Source organism: Cydia strobilella, chromosome Z (genome assembly GCF_947568885.1).
Source record: "Cydia strobilella chromosome Z, ilCydStro3.1, whole genome shotgun sequence".
NCBI lineage: Eukaryota > Metazoa > Arthropoda > Insecta > Lepidoptera > Tortricidae > Cydia > Cydia strobilella.
The window spans coordinates 1533345-1555313 of NC_086068.1; the positions used below are offsets into that span (position 1 = coordinate 1533345).

Genomic DNA, 21969 nt, shown 5'->3' on the forward strand with positions numbered 1-21969 from the left:
TATCGTAACGATGGCAAGGCTCTTCAAGTATTATGGGAACTCCTATAGCGACTATTAAGGATTATTGTTATCACTCGCGAACTCTCATGGTAAATGCCATGAAATCAAATGATATTTAATTGAAAATGAAATCATGTTGACTTGAGAGTTCACAAAAAGATATATAGGTAATTATCGAATTTCACCAAATATCACGAGAATCTCTTGAGGAATGTGAGCTGTATAGGTAAAGGAGAACAGCTGGACATACAATGAGGGATATTTTTGCCCAAGCTTCGCTCTCGCTCAGTCACCGATATTAGGAAGCAGTAGAGCAGATTGTATCTATTATTACGAGCCTATTGTATCCCACTGCTGAGCATAGGCCTCCCCCCTCTTCCACTCTCGGTTTTGAGCTATATCTGGCCAGTCTCTCAAAAAGGAGTCCAAGCTATCCCGCCATCGCCGACGAGGTCTGCCGGATCCCCGGTTTGACTCACGAGGCACCCACTCCGTGGTCATCTTGACCCACAAGTCATTCGGCATCCGGCAGACATGAACAGCCCAGTCCCATTTTAACTTGGCCGCGTTTCGAGCTATATCTATTATTTGAGTTTTAGAGCGCAGCGTGGTATTCCGGATGCGATCCCTTTGTTTCACACCTAATATGCTGCGCTCCATACCTCTCTGAGAGGAGAGGATAGGGATGAATAAAATCTAGTAACATAGATAGCACATGAGTAATTTATCACAATAATGTAGATATTAAAATAATATATGGAAATAATACAAAAATACAGGACTTTAAGTAATTTTTTAATTTTCAAAAAGGAAAAAAGTAAGGGTACCATTCGATTCCTTACATTTTATCTAAAACATATTGTACTGCAAATATATACATAAACGCAATTTTCTTATTTTGTCCATTACATTCAAAATAGGCTCTCAGTGAACTTGATGTCACTTATCGTTTTGTTAGAAGCGTTTCGCGAGTGAAGTACGGCTTTGAGTATCATTTCTGACTTTTGTATAGCTTTAATGCAATGAGTCCCATATAGACATTTGATCAGTAATCAGTAATCAGTGTTTATTGCTGTCATAGGTATACAAGTTGGTACATTTTATTGGTTCAGCTATGAAACCCTGTAGGGCAATGCAATATAACTTAAATCTAACTTAATTACTATGGCTTAAAGCTATCCCTAATATTATATACATCTTTCAAACGGTTACAAATATTTTTAACTTGCGATATCAAAACTACTATACTATATATTTAAAATGTCATGTGTGTAATGTATATGTATATTGCATGCTCAAATTACTTATACCTACTCTATTACAAATGTATATCATTGAGATATTCTTGAATAGTATAATATGCCTTAGAGGCTAAAAAGGTATACAATGCAGTTTTAAATTCTTTAATGTTTTCTAGTTTTAGGATGCTTAATGGTAAGTTATTAAATATTCGGGTCGTCATACCAATTATGCTTGTAGACACAAAGGCGGTTCTGGATGACTTATAATTATTTTTTTCCTGATGACGCAGGCTATTGTATTTTGTAAATTTATTCATATTACATTTGACATAGGTTGCTATTTCATACACATATAAACAAGGGACTGTTAGTATTTTTAATTCTATAAAATGAGGTTTACATGAATCCATGGTTGTAATACCGCAGATCCTAGAAATAAACCTGATCGATTGATACCATTAATGAAAATTTGTCATCTAGCCTATTGTATCTAATACAATAAAATAAAACAACTAATTTATGGCGTTACTTATAACATAAAAGTCGAATAAATTATAGTCTTACGTTATCCAATAAAGCAATGCGTAGGATTCGCGTACTTACTGCACGACTGCACGTAGGCAGACCGCTTTGCATGCCAAGCGAGTGTTTATCAATAATTTATTTTACAGTACATATGGTGCTACTTTCTCGCACTAGTGCGTCAAATAGCACTTTTCGTGCATACGTCGAAAGTTTAAAGGGCCATATGTACTGTAAAACGTTGTACGATACACGTGCGAATAGGTATTTCGCAACTCGTGTCGATTTAAAACACTCCCTGCGGTCGTGTTTTAATTTATCGCCACTCGTTTCGAATTTCCTCTTTTCCGCACTTGTATCGTAAATAACTATTTTAATACAGTTGCTCAAAAAGTGGTACTTTTTGTGGCTGCGTAGCGTGCGAGAAGCTCAATTTCTCGAACTAGTGCTTTTTACTTTTTAGTTCCAAACTATACTTTCGAAACGCAGTTAAAATTGAATTTAGCGCGGAGCAGGTACCAGGGCCTCATGAGTTATGAGGAGGTGTCGTTGACCAACCCGCGCCGGGCCCGCGGCGGCCGCGGCCGGGGCGCGCACGAGTATGAAGGTATCGCGGGCTGCGGCAGCTCAAGTATCGCGGGCTGTATAGATACTTTTGGTTTTGGTTTGGTTTGGTGGTATGATTCTACTAATGATATATTAATTTATTATTTTTTCGCAATTGTATTAAAAAACGTCGTTTACAACACGTGTGAAATGTCTTTTTACCAAATTTACCACTCGTACCGAGTCTTGCCACTCGCTTTCAGCTCGTGGCAAGATACCTCGGTACTAGTGGTAAGAAGTCATTCTTTTCACACTAGTTGTAAAATGTACTAATGTGTATTATGATTATGTATTTCCTTTTTAGTAATTAAACCTGTACTTTGTGATTTTTACGGGGCAAGAGCGGAATGTTCAGTTACTTTTGCAAACCCGCGCTAGAATTAATTCTGCGGACTGGATGGTCCTGGATTCGAATCCCGGTAAGGGCATTTATTTGTGTGATGAACAAAGATATTTGGTCCTGAGTTATGGGTGTTTTCTATGTATTTAAGTATTTGTATATTATAATATCGTTGTCTGAGTACCCATAACACAAGCCTCCTTGGGGTTACCGTGGGACTTAGTCAATCTGTGTAAGAATGTCCTATAATATTTATTTATTAAATTATTTACGGACTATATACACGGACGCCGTTATGAACCGTGCCTATACCAAAGATAGATATAACTCCGTAATAGATGGATACAGTCTAAGGAAAAAACGTGCCTCGAAAATCAAGAAAATTTTATTCTCGTTCAGAGGGCGCTACTAGTTTTGGCCTACAATCGTATAGATGGCGTTGACGGTTTCGTTTGTTATTTAACAATTTTAACGCATATCAGTGAAAGAACATGGGTCAAAATCATCAAAATAATTAATGCATATAAAAAAATCATTTATCTATATTTAAATACATTTTATCGTATTTTTACGAATCTTCAATTTTAGTTTTAAAGTGTGTCGATAGATGGCAGTGAATTTACTGGGGTTACAAAATTTACTATGACAGTACCGCTCTAGTATAAGTTACTCTATGCCTATACTGAGTAAACTAACATCAGCTATTGAGAAAATATTGTAAATATGATTCAGGTATATTTTAAAATATAATTGACTAGCTTTTGCCCGCGACTTCGTCTGCGTGGAATCAGTAACAGCAGCTAGAGTAAGTTTAGCACCTGGATAAAGTGTAATAGCAATAATTCAATTTGAGTATAAGCTTAATTGCATTCAACAATATCAGGCAATTCATTAACTCAAATTCACCCCCCCTCCCCTTTCACTCTATTTAAGGATGATTTTCGACATAAAAACTACCCTATTTCCTTTCCCGGGACTAACTATATCCACAGAATAATTAATAGCCACGCCCCGCCCCGCCCCGACTCGAATGACCTCGCCACGCGACAGCAGATTGACGGCCGTTTGCCGACCGCTCAGTACTATTTTTAAGCAACTTACTCACACTATGACGCATGACGCGTGTACAGACGTGCCGTCACATAGAAACGCAAGTGATTTTTGATGTATAGCGTGTCCGCCCTGTGCTATATCTATGCGCCAAATTCCAACTAAATCGGTTCAGCGGTTTAAGCTTGAAGAGATAATCGTGGCAGGGAGATGGGACAGTGCACTTATTAAGCACTGGACCTCCCAACATCTTAGTTTAGGTACTAACATAGTAATTTAAGTATATTTGTAACTAACAAAATATGTATTGTAATATCGTCCGAAAAAAATGTTTTTTTTTATAGCAGATAGACAGACACACTTTCGCATTTATAATATTAGTATGGATAAGGGCTTCCGCTAGCTGGCGCTGGTACGCGGACCGGGTGAGCGGGCTAACGAAAAATTGTATGAGCAATGGCGACAAACCCGTTTTTATTCACCGCGACGTCCTTATCGCCCGTCGCAAATTTTGCGAACAGCGCTGTTTCTTTTCTTCCTTTCTACTTGTCCGTGCGCCAATTCCGTGCATTCGGAGGTCGAGGAAGTGGGAGGGTGTGCGCCGCGGCCGTACGTACAAAATGACACCACTCTGTCATGACGCCCAACATTCCTAACATTCCTCAGCCGTGCACGGAATTCGCGCGCGGACCGCCGTATATAGTTACCGTTTTTCCTTGGTTTCCATCATTATAAAAAAAAACTGTCTTTTGTTTTCAGGCAAAACTCAGCAGCTCATGGAAAGCGCAAGCTCTGTTCAAGAAGTTTGACGCGCGAGCCAACCACAAGGTGTACGGCAAGGGGCGGATATGTGCACAGAACAAGGTGCTGATCATCGGCGCCGGGCCGTGCGGGCTGCGCGCCGCCGTCGAGTGCCAGCTACTGGGGGCTAAAGTGGTACGTGTCAGTTAAAGGTAGCCACAGGGCCGGATCTAGGGTAGAGCGAGTGGAGCGGCCGCTCTAGGCGCCGGATGGCAAGCGGGGCGCCAAAATGGCAAATGAGAAAAAAAAAATAAGTTTTAAAAGACACGAGTGTGACGCGGGCCCAAAATACGGTTCGTTTTGCTTTTGGGTAAAAAGCTTCAACGAAGGGCGCCAAAACCCGATTTCGCTTTACCCTGATCAAGGACTCGGGCCGGCACTGGGTAGCCATCATTACAAAAAAACAGCCAAGTGCGAATCGGACTCGCGCACGAAGGGTTCCGTACCATTACGCAAAAAAAGGCAAAAAATCACGTTTGTTGTATGGAAGCCCCACTTAAATATTTATTTTATTCTGTTTTTAGTATTTGTTGTTATAGCGGCAACAGAAATACATAATCTGTGAAAATTTCAACAGTCTAGCTATCACGGTTCATGAGACACAGCCTGGTGACAGACGAACAGACAGATAGCGGAGCCTTAGTAATAGGGTCCCGTATTTACCCTTTGGGTACGGAACCTTAAAAAAAGTAACAGATTGTGTATGGAAATCTTAGTTTCCACTACGACATCCATATGTGGTATTTTCTATAAAAAGGGACCTTATTGTCGATGGCGCTTACGCCATTATAAACTCCGATATAAATACAATGCCGCGCGACGCTGTACGACTTAAGCGCCATCGACAATAAGGTCCCTTTTCGTAGAAAATGCCTCATATGTACTCGTAAATCATACGTACAAGTTCGTGAGGAAAGGGGACGGCCGCTTCAGTACGGGCAAAGTTAGGTATAACTCCGTAATAGATGGATACAGTCTAAGGAAAAAAACGTGCCTCGAAAATCAAGAAAATTTGATTCTCGTTCAGAGGGCGCTACTAGCTTTGGCCTACTGTCATATAGATGGCGTTGACGGTTTCGTTTGTTATTTAACAATTTTAAAGAAAATGGGTCAAAATCATAAAAATAATTAATGCAAATAAAAAAAAACATTTATCCATATTTAAATACATTTTATCGTATTTTTATAAATCTTCATTTTTAGTTTTAAAATGTGTCGACAGATGGCAGTGAATTTACTGGGGTTGCAAAATTTACTATGACAGTACCGCTCTAGTATAAGTTACTCTATGGTACGGGCGACGGACATAATGAAAGTAAAGCTTGACCAGAAATATATGATCATTGTCAAGAGGGCGCTGTTATTCTCATGTATAGAGTGTCAGTTCAGTATAGTATGAAAAAATTAGTTCCAGTGTAATTCCGCAACATGGCGCGTCATCATGTCAGGCTTTACAGATTGCGTGGAATGGATAAATCTTTATAAGCTTAATAGGGCAGCCGGGCTAGCCACATGATTGGCGCGAAAGTATCTCGCCGCGATATAGACTACCCGTCCCCCTTTAACTCATACAGTTAGTAAAAGACGGGTAGTCTATCTGGCGAGATACGGTCGCGTCAGTCATGTGCTCGGCCTACAGAATGATGACAGAAATCACGAAAATTTGTCGCATTGTTTTAAAGTGTCGCGAAGTGCTTTTGGCCTTCCCCCCCTCACTCGCATCAAAGACAAAAATCAATCATCATCACATCTTCAAGGCGTCGCACACGTCCCGCAATAGATTTGACATTTAAACTTACATAACAATAACACAGAATAGGTAATAGTATTATCATACGGAACGGCCACGCACCGCCCCGCCCCGACTCGAATTACCTCGCCCCGCGACACCAGATTGACGGCCGTTTGCCGTCCGCTCATTACACTACCGCTCATAACTATTTAGGCACTCGTAATTTTTTCCATACAAAATCGACTTTCAGAATTATACCGCTAAGTCGCAGTCGGGTAGCAGTTTTTTGTGCAGTTAACTTTTTTAATTTAACAGACATATCGAACTTCAAAATGATGTGCAGAATATTCGTGTACATTGCCTATTTACCAAATGGCAAGCGTAAAAAAATCCATAAATCGTTTTCCAGTACATAATCGTTTTTTTTGTATGAACTAGTACATAAGGGTTTTTTAAATCGTTGCATAAAGTTGCGAAATTTTAAAGGATGTCTTTGGCAACAATTTGAGGCTCAATATACCTAAATAAAAATTCAATCCAACATGTAAGAGAGTCATTTGCCTGCGATCGAACAGTATGATTTTAAAAATAATTTTTGTATACAATTGTATGGTGAAAATTGCGGGTGCCTAAATACTTTTGAGCGGTAGTGTATTTTTAAGCAACTTACTCACATTATGACGCATGACGCGTGTACAGACGTGCCGTTCACACATAGAAACGCATCTAATTTTTAGGGTTCCGTACCCAAAGGGTAAAAACGGGACCCTATTACTAAGACTCCGCTGTCCGTCTGTCTGTCTGTCTGTCACCAGGCTGTATCTCATGAACCGTGATAGCTAGACAGTTGAAATTTTCACAGATGATGTATTTCTGTTGCCGCTATAACAACAAATACTAAAAACAGAATAATATAAATATTTAAATGGGGCTCCCATAAAACAAACGTGATTTTTTTGCTGTTTTTTTTCGTAATGGTACGGAACCCTTCGTGCGCGAGTCCGACTCGCACTTGGCCGGTTTTTGATGTATATCGTGACCGTGACAATACCTTTCAGGTGGTCGTCGAGAAACGAGACCGCATGTCTCGCAACAACGTGCTGCACTTGTGGCCGTTCGTAATCCACGATTTGCGTGCGCTGGCCGCCAAGAAGTTCTTCGGGAAGTTCTGCGCCGGCTCCATCGACCATATCAGCATCAGGCAGCTGCAGTGCATCCTGCTCAAGGTATTGTATTGTATTACCTCTTAGTACCTCTTAGTCTTCGGAGAGACGTTGGCTCTCTTTGCATGTTCTACCGTCTGTACAATGGGAAATGTTCCGAAGAACTTTTTGAGTGCCATGTGTCTAAGAAGTGAGGATGAGCTTTGCTCCTTTGGCGGGAGGTGCGGTGATAGAAACGAGACGATGGCACCCGTCTCGTTTCTATCACCGCACCTCCCGCCAAAGGAGCAAAGCTCATCCTCACTTCTTAGACACATGGCACACCATGAATAAGCGGACATCCCGCTCGTTTCTTCCCAGAACGTGCAGAATGTGGAATGAGTTGCCTCCTGAGGTATTTCCTTTGTGCTACGACATGGGATTCTTCAAGAAGCGGGTATTTAGGGTTCTCAAGGGTTGGCAATGCTTAAGTGGCTCCTGTGATGTTGCTTACGTCCATGGGCGACGATGACTGCTTCCCATCAGGCGGCTCGTCTGCTCGTTTGCTGACTATCACATAAAAAAAAAGTATTGTAGTTCGGGCGATTTTCTGCAACTCGACGACTGGCGCGTGCGTGACATGGGAGGTGGGCTAGTCCTGTCAGCCCAGCTCCTCGATCCTATCAAAACTTTGATGTTGAGGACCTCGGGGAGGTCTCTCGGGGATCCGAGATGTTTTGCCCTGTAGGGCATTCCAGCACCACGTGAGAGGCTGTTTCTTCTGTCTCCATGCATCCACAGCATAGGGGACTATCTGTGATACCTGTTATGAAAAGATGTTTGTTAAATAGTCCATGACCTGTTATGACACTGGTTACCATGCTCAGTCGGGTCTTCCCTAGTTGAAGGACCCTTGTAGTTCCTGTTCAAAGTAATAAAGACAGGATCACGTCTAAGGTCACCACCTCCATCCACATCCTTCTGGAGGTATTGGGTACCGCTGGAGAGATGAAGTGCAAGACTTGGACTCGGCGTTGTCACTGGATAGAAACTGTTTTAGACGAAGAAGCATGGGCCGGTTTGACGACCGGTCTGGCCTAGTGGGTAGTGACCTGCCTGTGAAGCCGATGGTCCTGGGTTCGAATCCCGGTAAGGGCATTTATTTGTGTGATGACAGATATCTGTTCCTGAGTCATGGGTGTTTTCTATGTTTTTAAGTATTTATGCACCGTGTTTTTTTTTATTTCCGTTAATTTCAAGGGTGCATACCTGAGCTTAAATCAAGTAACTTTCTTAAAGACACCGGTATACTAATTATCTTCATTTCGGAGATAATCAATAAAAAAAAATTCTGATTAGGCCCCTACGAGCGTGTACACTTGCCGTTATATTACATATTGATTAGTGTTTAGAATGTGAGTTCATACATTTGCTACTAAACTTAAGTACTATCTCGGATGATCGATGTTCGAAATGACATTGATATGTCACAGTATTCAATTGTTTTATTGAGTGAAATGTTATGCCCATGTTACAACAAACGCTATATGCAACATTTCATTCATCTTCCTCGCGTTGTCCCGGCATTTTTGCCACGGCTCATGGGAGCCTGGGGTCCGCTTGGCAACTAATCCCAAGAATTGACGTAGGCACTAGTTTTTTACGAAAGCGACTGCCATCTGACCTTCCAACCCAGAGGGGAAACTAGGCCTTGTTGAGATTAGTCCGGTTTCCTCACGATGTTTTCCTTCACCGAAAAGCGACTGGTAAATATCAAATGATATTTCGTACATAAGTTCCGAAAAACTCATTGGTACGAGCCGGGGTTTGAACCCGCGACCTCCGGATTGCAAGTCGCACGCTGTTACCGCTAGGCCACCAGCGCTTGCAACATTTCAACATTTCATTACTTTTTATAAAAAAAAAAACAAAAAAAAAAATTTGAAAATTAACTATGCCATTTAGTTTTATTAAACGTAATTAACCATACCCCGAAGTTAACGGAATTCAATAAAAACACGGGTTGTCTAAAAAATAATGAATTCCCGTTGCCAGGAAGGTTTTGGGATTATACTGAGCAACTTTTACTATGGGACCAACCACGAAGCTCAAGGCTCAAGCGAAGGCAAGCTCGGCCGAATTACACCTTCCCATACAAACGTAGTTCCGCTCTCATTTTAAAATTACGTGTTGGATTGTAATGAAACTTTGCACATACTGACTTAAGGTATATCTAGGTCTGTAATTAGTTTATATAGCTCCAGTTTATAAAACAAACGGAATAGAGCAAAAACAAGTTTTGTATGAAACACTTAAATTCACTATAATTTTTTAACTATGGTATCTGAACTCTGAAGCTACATAAACTAATAACAGACATAGATATACCTTTTCCTATTGTAAGTACAAAGTTTCAGAGCAATCTAGCTAGTCGTTTTAAAATGGGAGCGGAACTACGTTTGTATGGAGAACCGAGCTTGCCGGAGACCCTTAAATCTAAATATTTCAGTGTCTCCTGACATATTGCAATATAATAATATAATAATAATATTATAGGGACATTCTTACACAAATTGGCTAAGTCCCACGGTAAGCTCAAGAAGGCTTGTGTTGTGGGTACTCAGACAACGATAAATATAATACCTATACAAATACTTAAATACATAGAAAACATCCATGACTCAGGAACAAATATCTGTGTTCATCACACAAATAAATGCCCTTACCGGGATTCGAACCCAGGACCATCGGCTTCACAGGCAGGGTCACTATCCACTAGGCCAGACCGGTCGTCACGAACACGAACACAATGCAATACGAACTAAATACAGTAAATTAAAATTGTAACGAATGGTTGTGTTTGTTGACAGGTGGCGTTGTTGCTCGGCGTGGAGATCCACGAGGGAGTCAGTTTCGAAGGCCTGCTCGAGCCCACAGTTACAGAGAATTCTGAAAGTGAGCAAACTATTTTTATGAACCAGTTAAGAGCCCATCAACGTTCTCACTAGCCCCACTGCTAAATAATTGTGATTATTTGAATTGGCCACGTGCGCGTCGGACTCGCGCACGAAGGGTTCCGTACCATTACGAAAAAAACAGCAAAAAATCACGTTTGTTGTATGGGAGCCCCATTTAAATATTTATATTATTCTGTTTTTAGTATTTGTTGTTATAGCGGCGACAGAAATACATCATCTGTGAAAATTTCAACTGTCTATCACGGTTCATGAGATACAGCCTGGTGACAAACAGACAGACAGACGGACAGCGGAGTCTTAGTAATAGGGTCCCGTTTTTACCCTTTGGGTATGGAACCCTAAAAAGGGGGCCGCTACGTACTGTATTTTGTATTTAAGTACCTTAAACAGACAGACAGACTTTCACATTTATAATATTAGTCATCATCATGTTCCTGGGGTCCGCTTGACAACCAATCCTAAGAATTGACGTAGGCACTAGTTTTTACGAAAGCGGCTGCCATCTGACCTTCCAACCCAGAGGGCGAACTAGGCCTTGTTAGGATTAGTCCGGTTTTCTCGCGATGTTTTCCTTCACCGAAAAGCGACTGGTAAATATCAAATGATATTTCGTACATAAGTTTCTAAAAACTCGCGACCGCCGCATTGAAAGTCGCACGCCCCTACCGCTAGGCCACCAGCGCTTTGAAAAAAAAAATAGAAAAAAAAACATGCCATTGTTATCAAATCTAAAACCGAAGCCATGGTTCCTGAGAACAGGTGTCGCTGTCTCTCATAGTTTCTGTCTTCTCCATACTGACCCCCTGTTGATCATCCTGTATAATGCTACGTTATAATGTCCCGTCCTAATGAAATAAAACTATGAAAACGGATTATATCGCGTATATTGAATTTATAATACATCCCGACGTTTCAAACTCTTTACAGCGTTCGTGGTTAACGGGTGACTGAACCACGAACGCTGTAAAGAGTTCGAAACGTCGGAATGTATTATAAATTCAATATACGCGATATAATCCGTTTTCATAGTTTTATTTCATGAGTAACTATCGCGGTAACCGAAGACAATATAATGTCCCGTCCTAATCTTAGTTCCTGCAAAGATAGATATAACTCCGTAATAGATGGATACAGCCTAAGGAAAAAACGTGCCTCGAAAATCATGAAAATTTGATTCTCGTTCAGAGGGCGCTACTAGTTTTGGCCTACAGTCGTATAGATGGCGTTGACGGTTTCGTTTGTTATTTAACAATTTTAACGCATATCAGTGAAAGAACATGGGTCAAAATCATAAAAATAATTAAGGCAATTATAAAAAAAACATTTATCTATATTTAAATACATTCTATCGTATTTTTATAAATCTTCATTTTTAGTTTTAAAGTGTGTCGACAGATGGCAGTGAATTTACTGGGGTTACAAAATTTACTATGACAGTACCGCTCTAGTATAAGTTACTCTATGGTTCCTGTTTGCAGCCCTGGGTTGGCGAGCGCGCGTGTCGCCGCCCGACCACCCGGTGTCCAAGTATGAGTTCGACGCGCTGCTCGGCGCGGACGGCAAACGCAACACGCTGCACGGCTTCAAGCGGAAAGAGTTCCGCGGCAAACTCGCCATGGCCATCACAGCCAACTTCATAAACCGGCACAGCGAGCAGGAGGCCTCGGTGAGTACGGGACCGGCGCCCCCGGCGGGTTGGTCAACGACACCTCCTCGTAACTCATGAGGCCCTGGTACCTGCTCCGCGCTAAATTCAATTTTAAGACAGTTTTTTTCTCGATTTTGGCCACCGTAGCCTATGGAGACTTACAAGCAACGCTAAGCGGTTTTCTTAGGGTATGGATGTTGCTATATGAAGGGTGTCACATACGCGTTTCTGACGTATGAAGCAATTGTTTCTACTACAACATAAAATAAAATGTTTTTGTTGGCCAACGAATCACAAAGCAGATGCGACGCAGCAGCGTGTTTAAGTAGGCTAATTTGCATTGAATCGAGTCTCCTTAAACAAGAAATATTTTATCGAAATGTATGAAGTTCTATTTCAAATTTTTTATAATTGACTAAACCGTATCGATAAAATTCTTATGCTTGAGTCGGAAGTGCCATAGACTATCCAACGTTGAAAAGAGTAATGTTGTAGTGTTGCATGCGACGTTGTAATACACAGATTATACTCGACGAGTAGAAAAAAAACTTTTCACTTCTTGTCGCTGTCAGTCATAGGCTAAAGTGCTCGATCGACGAATCACAAAAACGAAACGAGATTCCTATTGGCTAATGACGAAATTACGGACTTACGCCGCCGCTAAGACGTTCCTGCGCCTACCTGTTCCACATCCGCGTCCGCATTAAGCTCCGCATCGATTTTATGCGGATGCGGATGTTGAAAATAATGCGGAAGTTCCGCGGTTGCGGATGCGGATGCGAATATTCGCAACATCACTGGTGAGTACTGGTATCGCTCCAATCCTGCAGCGCTCTTGCAAGTCCTCTGGACGATAAATCACTTAACATCAGCCGATTCCTCTGCTCGTTTGCCTCCTTTATCATTAAAAAACGGACAAGTGCGAGTCGGACTCGCGTTCCAAGGGTTCCGTACATTATACAATTTAAACAATGTATTTTTTATGTGAAACGTGAGTGAAATGTATTTAAACCCCGTAAGAGTCGGATCAAAAACTAAGTAATTGCGACTCACGCTTGACTGCACATTTCTAGTAGGTTTTTCTGTGATCTATATGTAAATATCTATTTTGTGTATTTTTTTCAGAATTTTAGACCCATTAGTTTCGGAGATAAATAGTCATTTTTTGCCTATTTTCTTGAATAATTTCTAAACTGTTTATCCTAAAATAAAAAAAATATATATATTTGAGATTCTCACAATGAGCTCTTTCATATGATATGTAACACGATATAATTTGAAAAACTTTATTTTTTATACTACGTTGGTTGCAAACAAGCATACGGCCCGCCTGATGTTAAGCAGTCTCCGTAGCCTATGTACGCCTGCAACAATTTCTCAATTTTCACATTTACCCCCCAAAAGTGGCCCCCGTGTTTAAAATTCATTTGTTTACGTTACATGTCCGTCTTTGGGTCACAAACTTACATATGTATACCAAATTTCAACTTAATTAGTCCAGTAGTTTCGGAGAAAATATTCTGTGACAGACGGAGAGACAGACGCACGAGTGATCCTATAAGGGTTCCTTTTTTCCTTTCGAGGTACGGAACCCTAAAAAAAAGGATGAGTATAGTTTTTTTGGTTCTTATTAATTACAGCCAATTTGGTTTGACCAAGTATACGTATAGTTTAAAATGGCCGCCATAAAATTAAAGATGGCCGACAAAATTGAAATTTTCTACAACCGATTGTTTTGTTTCAGGTCCCAGAAATAAGCGGCGTTGCGTTCATATTCAATCAGAAATTCTTCAAAGAACTGTACGAGGTCACCGGTATAGATCTGGAGAACATCGTGTATTATAAGGACGACACGCATTACTTCGTGATGACGGCTAAGAAACCCAGTCTGCTGGATAAAGGAGTGCTGTTAAATGTGAGTACACGTAATGTATGACCCCTTTGTTTGACATAATTATTCTTCTTCAACCTAGTGTTATCCCGGCCTTTGCCAGGGTCCGCTTTCCTGCTTTTTAGGGTTCCGTACCCAAAGATAGATATAACTCCGTAATAGATGGATACAGTCTAAGGAAAAAACGTGCCTCGAAAATCACGAAAATTTGATTCTCGATCAGATGGCGCCACTAGTTTTGGCCTACTCTCGTATAGAGGGCGTTGACTGTTCCGTTTGTAATTTATAATTTTAACGCATACCAGTGAAAGAACATGGGTCAAAATCATATAAAAATAATTAAAGCAAATAAAAAAATCATTTATCTATATTTAAATACATTTTAACGTATTTTTATAAATCTTCATTTTTAGTTTTAAAGTATGTCGATAGATGGCAGTGAATTTACAGTGGTTACAAAATGTACTATGACAGTACCGCTCTATCTTATTATATCCTCATTGCTATTACTAAGACTCCGCTGTCCGTCTGTCTGTCTGTCACCAGGCTGTATCTCATGTACCGTGATAGCTGGACACTTGAAATTTTCACAGATGAATGTATTTCTGTTGCCGCTATAACAACAAATACAAAAAAAGTTCGGAGCCCTCGGTGCGCGAGTCCGACTCGCACTTGGTCGGTTTTTATTATTATTATTATTTTTCCTATCTGGCTTTTGCTCCCTGCAATTTTGCACCAGGGTGAATTTGCCAATGTCGGTTTTTGACTTTCACACGTGAGGAGAATGTTCGGTATTATTGAAAGTTATAATGTAATGATTGTCATATTGTCATTAGTCATAATTCTGAAACGGTTAACTTTTCAGGATTTTCCTCTGGTTATCCTATAGATAGGTTAGGTTAGGTTATGTTTGTTTTATGGCAATCCTGAAAAGTAACGCGTTTCTGAGAAAAACCAAATTATGACTAATGATAAAATGACAATCATAACATTATGACTTTCAATAATTATGTCAAACAATAGAGACGCAATGTATGAATGTTTTGTGTCTGTCTGTATATCACTTCGATTTTTATTGCTAATCGCACCTACGAAACAAAAAGAAGTATATACTTAAGTATATACCATATTGGGATACCCTCCTACAATTTAGGATGGAATTAAATCTTCTCGGGTCCGTGGTGTAGGGTTGGAGCCGGCGTAGTTTTTATCGCGTATATATATATATCTTTACTTGAAAATAATTGTAGTGTATAACTAGCCTTATGAACCGATTTTGCATGTACAGCCAGCCTTAAAGTTTGTACTCTATGATTGTTCATTATTTTAGTATGTGGGTATTTTTGCACTTTGTAATTTTTCCACAGTCACCCGTTGACCACGAACGCTGTAAAGAGTTCGAAACGTCGGGATGTATTATAAATTCAATATACGCGATATAATCCGTTTTCATAGTTTTATTTCATGAGTAACTATCGCGGTAACCGAAGACAATATATACTTGGAAAGTAAATCAACACTTAACTGCATTCAGTGAATAGTACATTACTACAGAGGCCGGGAAGGAAGGGGTTGCCGGCCGAATAGAATATACGGCCGAACGTAGTGAGGCCGGATAGTTATGAGGCCGACAACCCGTTTTCACGCCGATGTATGTATAGTGCTTTTCTCAAACGATTAATATAGGGTCCTGGATTTCCCCAGGCTACCATCCCCACACACAGTCCTACCGCTCTAATAGCCCTACTGCCATAGAGCCCAAGTCAGGTTAAAAAAAAATTTTTTTTTTATAGGCGTATTGGCAGAATGTCATAAACGAACCAAAAAGCAAATATTGCTTATAGTTATTTTTTAATGGCTGAATGCCAAGATGCTGTGCCACAATTATATGTGAAATAGAAATTTAAAAAAAGCCACTTCCCGGCCTAGGCCTGCAACTTTGTATGAAATTTCATTACAGACCTCTCGTCTAGCCGCGCCTGAAACGTGATACTTCCCAGCCTAATATAAAGAACGTAATATCAATATGTATCAGTATGTTTGAGAAAAATATTTTACCGAACTATTATTACCCAGGATTACGCCGAAGTCTCCCGCCTCCTCTCGTTCGAGAACGTCGACCGAGCGGCCCTCATGCGATACGCCCAAGAAGCGGCCCGCTTCTCAACCGAGGGCCGCTTGCCCCTCTCCGAGTTCGCGCTTAACCACTACGGCGAGCCGGATGTAGCGCTGTTCGACTTTACGTCGATGTATGCTGCTGAGAACGCTAGTATGGTGAGAAATACGATAGATGGCGCTGTTATCAATATAATTAAGAATGACGGTTAGTTTGGAATGAACTCCAAACTCCAACTTACTGCGGACGTATGCATTGTACAACAATATCGCCACCCTGATGTTTTTAAACTGCGCGGATACACTCATTATGAACCCGAGCGTTTTCGTAGCGGCTTTACACATCTGTGTTATATGAAAATATTTATCAGTACGGTTTTTACTCACTATTATTTTTAGTCGCTATAATAGTGAGTAAAAACCGTACTGATAAATATTTTGAAATATGTCTCACGATAGTTTAAGTGCGACTGTGTTATATGTGTACGAAAGTCGAGCTCCACATCCAGTTTGAGTCCCAAATCAGATATTTCACTGACTCTTCCAAGCGGAACGTCCCGAAGATGGTATGCAGCGTACACTGGTCCCTAGTCAAAGTGATGGTTTTACACTTAGATGCGTTAAATTGCAAGTTGTTAGCATCACTCCAATCTGCAACAGCCCGAATATCTCTCTGCAGTCTGGCACAGTCATCCCGTATATGTGCAACACGAGAGCAACGTTATTTTACACCTCGTGTTTTTGAGTCCCTCGCTACGCTTAAGATTCTAACTTAGAATCACGAGCAAAGCGAGTAGAATTATAGAATCATTCGCTTACTCAGGATTTAAAATCAACACTCGCAAGAAAAACCAACTTTCCTTCCTTGTGCACAATAGTTATTAGTGAAAAAAAAATGTATTAAAAGTATGAAGTGGCAGTTCATGGACTTCACTAAATTAAAAAGCTACTTTGTTTCACTCCCTGGAGTGAGGAAACTCGCACTTTCGTCACTCCCTGGAGTGAGGAGTGTCGTACTTTCGTCACTTCCTGGAGTGAAGAAAGTCGCACTTTCGTCACTCCCTGGAGTAAGGAAAGTCGCACTTTCCTCACTCCAGGGAGTGACGAAAATAGGCTTGTTCGAGCTGCTGAGGTGAAAATAAGTATTGTCTAAAAGACATCATCTTAAGAATGATAGCGGATAAGCCTGATTGTCCGCTAATGCTACACTGTGCGGGGCTACATTCCCCAATGGGCTCCATACAGTGGTAACGTGTAGGTTAAGTGTGTAGGTTTAGGTATAGGTTATGGAGTACTGTTCTCATCACTGGTCTGGCGCTCCACAATACCAGCTCCTTCCCCTTGACTCCATCCAACGTCGGGCAGTTCGTATTGTCGGCAATTCCGAACTTACTGACGGCTTAGAACCTCTTAGTCTTCGGAGAGACGTTGGCTCTCTTTGCATGTTCTACCGTCTGTACAATGGGGAATGTTCCGAAGAACTTTTTGATCTGGTGCCATCGTCTCGTTTCTATCACCGCACCTCCCGCCAAAGGAGCAAAGCTCATCTTCACTTCTTAGACACATGGCACACCATGAATAAGCGGGCATCCCGCTCGTTTCTTCCCAGAACGTGCAGAATGTGGAATGAGTTGCCTCCTGAGGTATTTCCTTTGTGCTACGACATGGGATTCTTCAAGAAGCGGGTATTTAGGGTTCTCAAGGGTCGGCAATGCTTAAGTGGCTCCTGTGATGTTGCTTACGTCCATGGGCGACGATGACTGCTTCCCATCAGGCGGCTCGTCTGCTCGTTTGCTGAATATCACATTAAAAAAAAAGGTATAATTGTTATTATTAGGCTTAGGTACTAACCCTTTTGAAACTGTTTTTTACTAACAAAATGTATGTGTCACAGTTACATGAGAATAAATGATTTAATCACAAAAATGATAAATGCCATGGCAGGTGTACGAGCGGCTCGGGCGTCGTCTGCTCTGCCAGCTGGTCGGCGACAGCCTGCTGGAGCCGTTCTGGCCGACGGGCTCGGGCTGCGCGCGCGGCTTCCTCTCCGCGCTCGACGCCGCGTGGGCCGTCCGGACCTGGAGCGGCGCCCTACACCCCTTACACGTCATAGCGGAGCGGGAGTCCGTATATAGACTGCTGGGTTAGTACACTCATTTTGATTTTTTTTATTTTATTTTATAGGTCACCAAATAGAGTAACTTATACTAGAGCGGTACTGTCATAGTAAATTTTGTAACCCCAGTAAATTCACTGCCATCTGTCGACACACTTTAAAACTAAAAATGAAGATTTATAAAAATACGATAAAACGTATTTAAATATGGATAAATGATTTTTTTATTTGCATTAATTATTTTTATATGATTTTGACCCATGTTCTTTCACTGGTATGCCTTAAAATTATAAATAACAAACGAAACAGTCAACGCTCTCTATACGAGTGTAGGCCAAAACTAGTGGCGCCATCTGATCGAGAATGAAATTTTCTTGATTTTCGAGGCACGTTTTTTCCTTAGACTGTATCCATCATGCACTATCTTTCTCTATCAAAGAGTGTCAGGCCCTTACTAACATAATGTTATATTTCCAGCTCAAACGACCCCCGAGAACCTGCACCGGGACTTCGGCGCGTACACACTCGACCCGGGCACCCGGTACCGGAATTTGAACCGGACGGCCGTGGCGGCGCTCCGGGTTACCGGGTTCTACGACTCGGACGAGCCTCTACCGCTCGACGCCGGCACGGCTCTGCGCAAGCGACGACGCGGTATGTAGTTACACTCCCGGTCCGGTACCGGACGGGAACATTCCACATGCTGCACTCCCTTTTTGGCGAAAATTGTATTGCCGAATTTCACTTGGCAACCAACTTTTCGCCAAAATTTCATTTGACAAACCAAGCGTTACCAAATAATTATTTCGCAACCATTTCATTTCTCAACTTTATAGTTGGGAAATGAAAATGACGTACTAGGTTGGAAGGTTGAAAAAAAAAAAAAAAAACTAGCGAAAAGTTGGTTGCCAAGTGAAATTCCGCAATACAATTTTCGGCGAAAAGGCAGAGAACCATTCCACATCATAGATCTAGCATTACATAGATCAGCTATGCGCGTGCGCCCGTGAGGGACAAAACATACGCAACGGAACATGATTGGTCGAGTACATTTGTAGCCCACCATAAACCGTACTAAGTTTACGGTGGGGAATAAAAAAACTGGCCAAGTGCGAGTCGGACTCGCGCACCGAGGGTTCCGTACTTTTTAGTATTTGTTATTATAGCGGCAACAGAAATACATCATCTGTGAAAATTTCAACTGTCTAGCTATAACGGTTCATGTGATACAGCCTGGTGACAGACAGACGGACAGCGGAGTCTTAGTAATAATGACTAGGGAGACTGTGACAAGGACAAACCATGACAGCGCTCTCTCTGCTACTCCTACTGAAAGATACATAAGACTATCCCGTTCGGTCATTTCCCCCCCCTCATGACCGATCCAGTTATACTAGATTCATGTTCCACATACAAAATGGAGAACGTTCTCGAAAATGACACAAATGTACCAATAGCTATACCAGTCACCCTAAACCAGGGGTCGGCAACCTTTTAGCAGCCAAGGGCCACATATTAGCATAGAGTAACTTATACTAGAGCGGTACTGTCATAGTAAATTTTGTAACCCCAGTAAATTCACTGCCATCTGTCGACACACTTTAAAACTAAAAATAAAGATTTATAAAAATACGATAGAATGTATTTAAATATGGATAAATGTTTTTTTTAAATTTGCATTAATTATTTTTATGATTTTGACCCATGTTCTTTCACTGATATGCGTCAAAATTGTTAAATAACAAACGAAACCGTCAACGCCCTCTATACGAGAGTAGGCCAAAGGTAGTAGCGACATCTAAACGAGAATCAAATTTTCGTGATTTTCGAGGCAAGTTTTTCCCTTAGACTGTCTCCATCTATTACGGAGTTATATCTATCTTTGATAGAACCTATGCTTTCACATATCGGAATAAATGATTGGGTAACGTAGCAACTTGTATCTTTGCAAACAGATAACTGGTATTATTATTTACAGAAGCGGACGTGTCCGACGAAGTCCTACTGTCCTGGGCAGAGGTGACCGAAGGCGGGCTGCGGGCCGCGTGCGGCCCGGGCCCGCTACTGGCGCTACTGGCCCGCTACCGGCCCGACTTACTCGCAGACGAAACACCCCCTCATGCAGTACTACAACAGGAATTCGGTGAGTTAATATGGGGCATTTTCTATGAACATACATACATATAATCACGCCTATTTCCCGTAGGGGTAGGCAGAGACCACGGATTTCCACTTGCTACGATCCTGACATACCTCTTTCGCTTCCTTCACTTTCATAACATTCCTCATACACGCTCGCCGGTTTAGGGTGCTCTACCTGGCCTTTCTTCAGGATTTCCCCGATCTGATCAGAGAAACTCCGCCGAGGTCTGCCCCTTCCAACTCCCGTTTCTACCTCTACCTTATACACTCTCTTTGTTAGCCTTCTTTCACTCATTCTTTCCACGTGTCCAAACCATCTCAACATACCTTTCTCAATTTTTGTCACTACATCTTCGCTCAGTCCACACTTTTCCCTTATCACACTGTTCCTAATTCTATCTTGTAATTTTCTATGAAAAGAGACCTTATTGTCGATGGCGCTTACGCCGCACAGCGTCGCGCGGGATTTTATTTTTTTTAATTTTATATCGGAGCATCGTGAATAATGGCGTAAACACCATCGACAATAAGGTCCCTTTTTATAGAGAATACCACAATACACTACAGATTTTAGACACCGCATTATGGAACGTTCATTAGTGTTTCGTTTTGAGCCATTCACTTCACACACAGGGTGAGACTTAGGGCCTCTTTCACAATGTCCAACTAAAGTATTGGATAGCTAATTAACAAATAAATTAACTGCCAGATAAAATTTCCTACAAAAAAAGCACTTTATCCAGCAGATGAAGCTTATTTGGAGATTGTGAAACGCCAACGATGACTTTATTCGTCAGATAAGTGGCGAGTAGCTTATTCAGGACTTTACTTGGACATTCTGAAACAGGCCCTTAAGAATACAAAGCAAGGATTACCGCAAAACACAAAAAGAAATTAAAGTTTCTTAGTGTGTTATTATTAGCTTCATAATATGTTTCTTCGTTATTAGGGTTCCGTACCCAAAGGGTAAAAACGGGACCCTATTACTAAGACTCCGCTTTCTGTCTGTCCGTCTGTCTGTCTGTCACCAGGCTGTATCTCGTGAACCGTGATAGCTAGACAGTTGAAATTTTCACAGATGATGTATTTCTGTTGCCGCTATAACAACAAATTGTAAAAACGGAATAAAATAAATATTTAAGTGGGGCTCTCATACAACATACGTGATTTGCCTTTTTTCGCGTAATGGTACGGAACCCTACGTGCGCGAGTCAGACTCGTACTTGGCCGGTTTTTTAATGAGACGAGTCTCTGTTAATTTAAGAGTTTTGAATGATTCGCGGTTAATTTCACTAGACTTATATTACCTACGAGGGTAGACCGAGCGCGGTTCTACATAACTTTGACACCCACCCGCTATCTTCAAGCATGCACGTAACTGCGTCGAAATATCGGGAGCTCGAAAACATTAATCCCGGTCAATATAAGCAAAGATAGATATAACTCCGTAATAGATGGATACAGTCTAAGGAAAAAACGTGCCTCGAAAATCAAGAAAATTTGATTCTCGTTCAGAGGGCGCTACTAGTTTTGGCCTACGTCGTATAGATGGCGTTGACGGTTTCGTTTGTTATTTAACAATTTTAACGCATATCAGTGAAAGAACATGGGTCAAAATCATAAAAATAATTAATGCATATAAAAA

At 41.2% G+C, this 21969-nt stretch overlaps 1 protein-coding gene and 1 long non-coding RNA gene across 6 annotated transcripts in view; both read left to right on the forward strand.

Moving 5' to 3' along the window:
• Window positions 1–21969, forward strand: part of LOC134754537 (F-actin-monooxygenase MICAL3-like) — a 99110-nt gene that overhangs the window by 36527 nt on the left and 40614 nt on the right. For all 5 annotated transcript variants that reach the window (XM_063690832.1, XM_063690834.1, XM_063690833.1 and 2 more), the window contains exons 3-11: window positions 4519–4695; window positions 7351–7518; window positions 10305–10389; window positions 11891–12078; window positions 13805–13975; window positions 16028–16225; window positions 18011–18209; window positions 18660–18836; window positions 20161–20325. In XM_063690832.1, the coding sequence (XP_063546902.1) occupies window positions 4519–4695; window positions 7351–7518; window positions 10305–10389; window positions 11891–12078; window positions 13805–13975; window positions 16028–16225; window positions 18011–18209; window positions 18660–18836; window positions 20161–20325 (1528 nt within the window). The remainder of the gene's footprint in view (window positions 1–4518; window positions 4696–7350; window positions 7519–10304; window positions 10390–11890; window positions 12079–13804; window positions 13976–16027; window positions 16226–18010; window positions 18210–18659; window positions 18837–20160; window positions 20326–21969) is intronic.
• The window catches only part of LOC134754592 (uncharacterized), a 363458-nt gene that overhangs the window by 19581 nt on the left and 321908 nt on the right, over window positions 1–21969 (forward strand). The gene's annotated exons all lie outside the window — the stretch shown is intronic.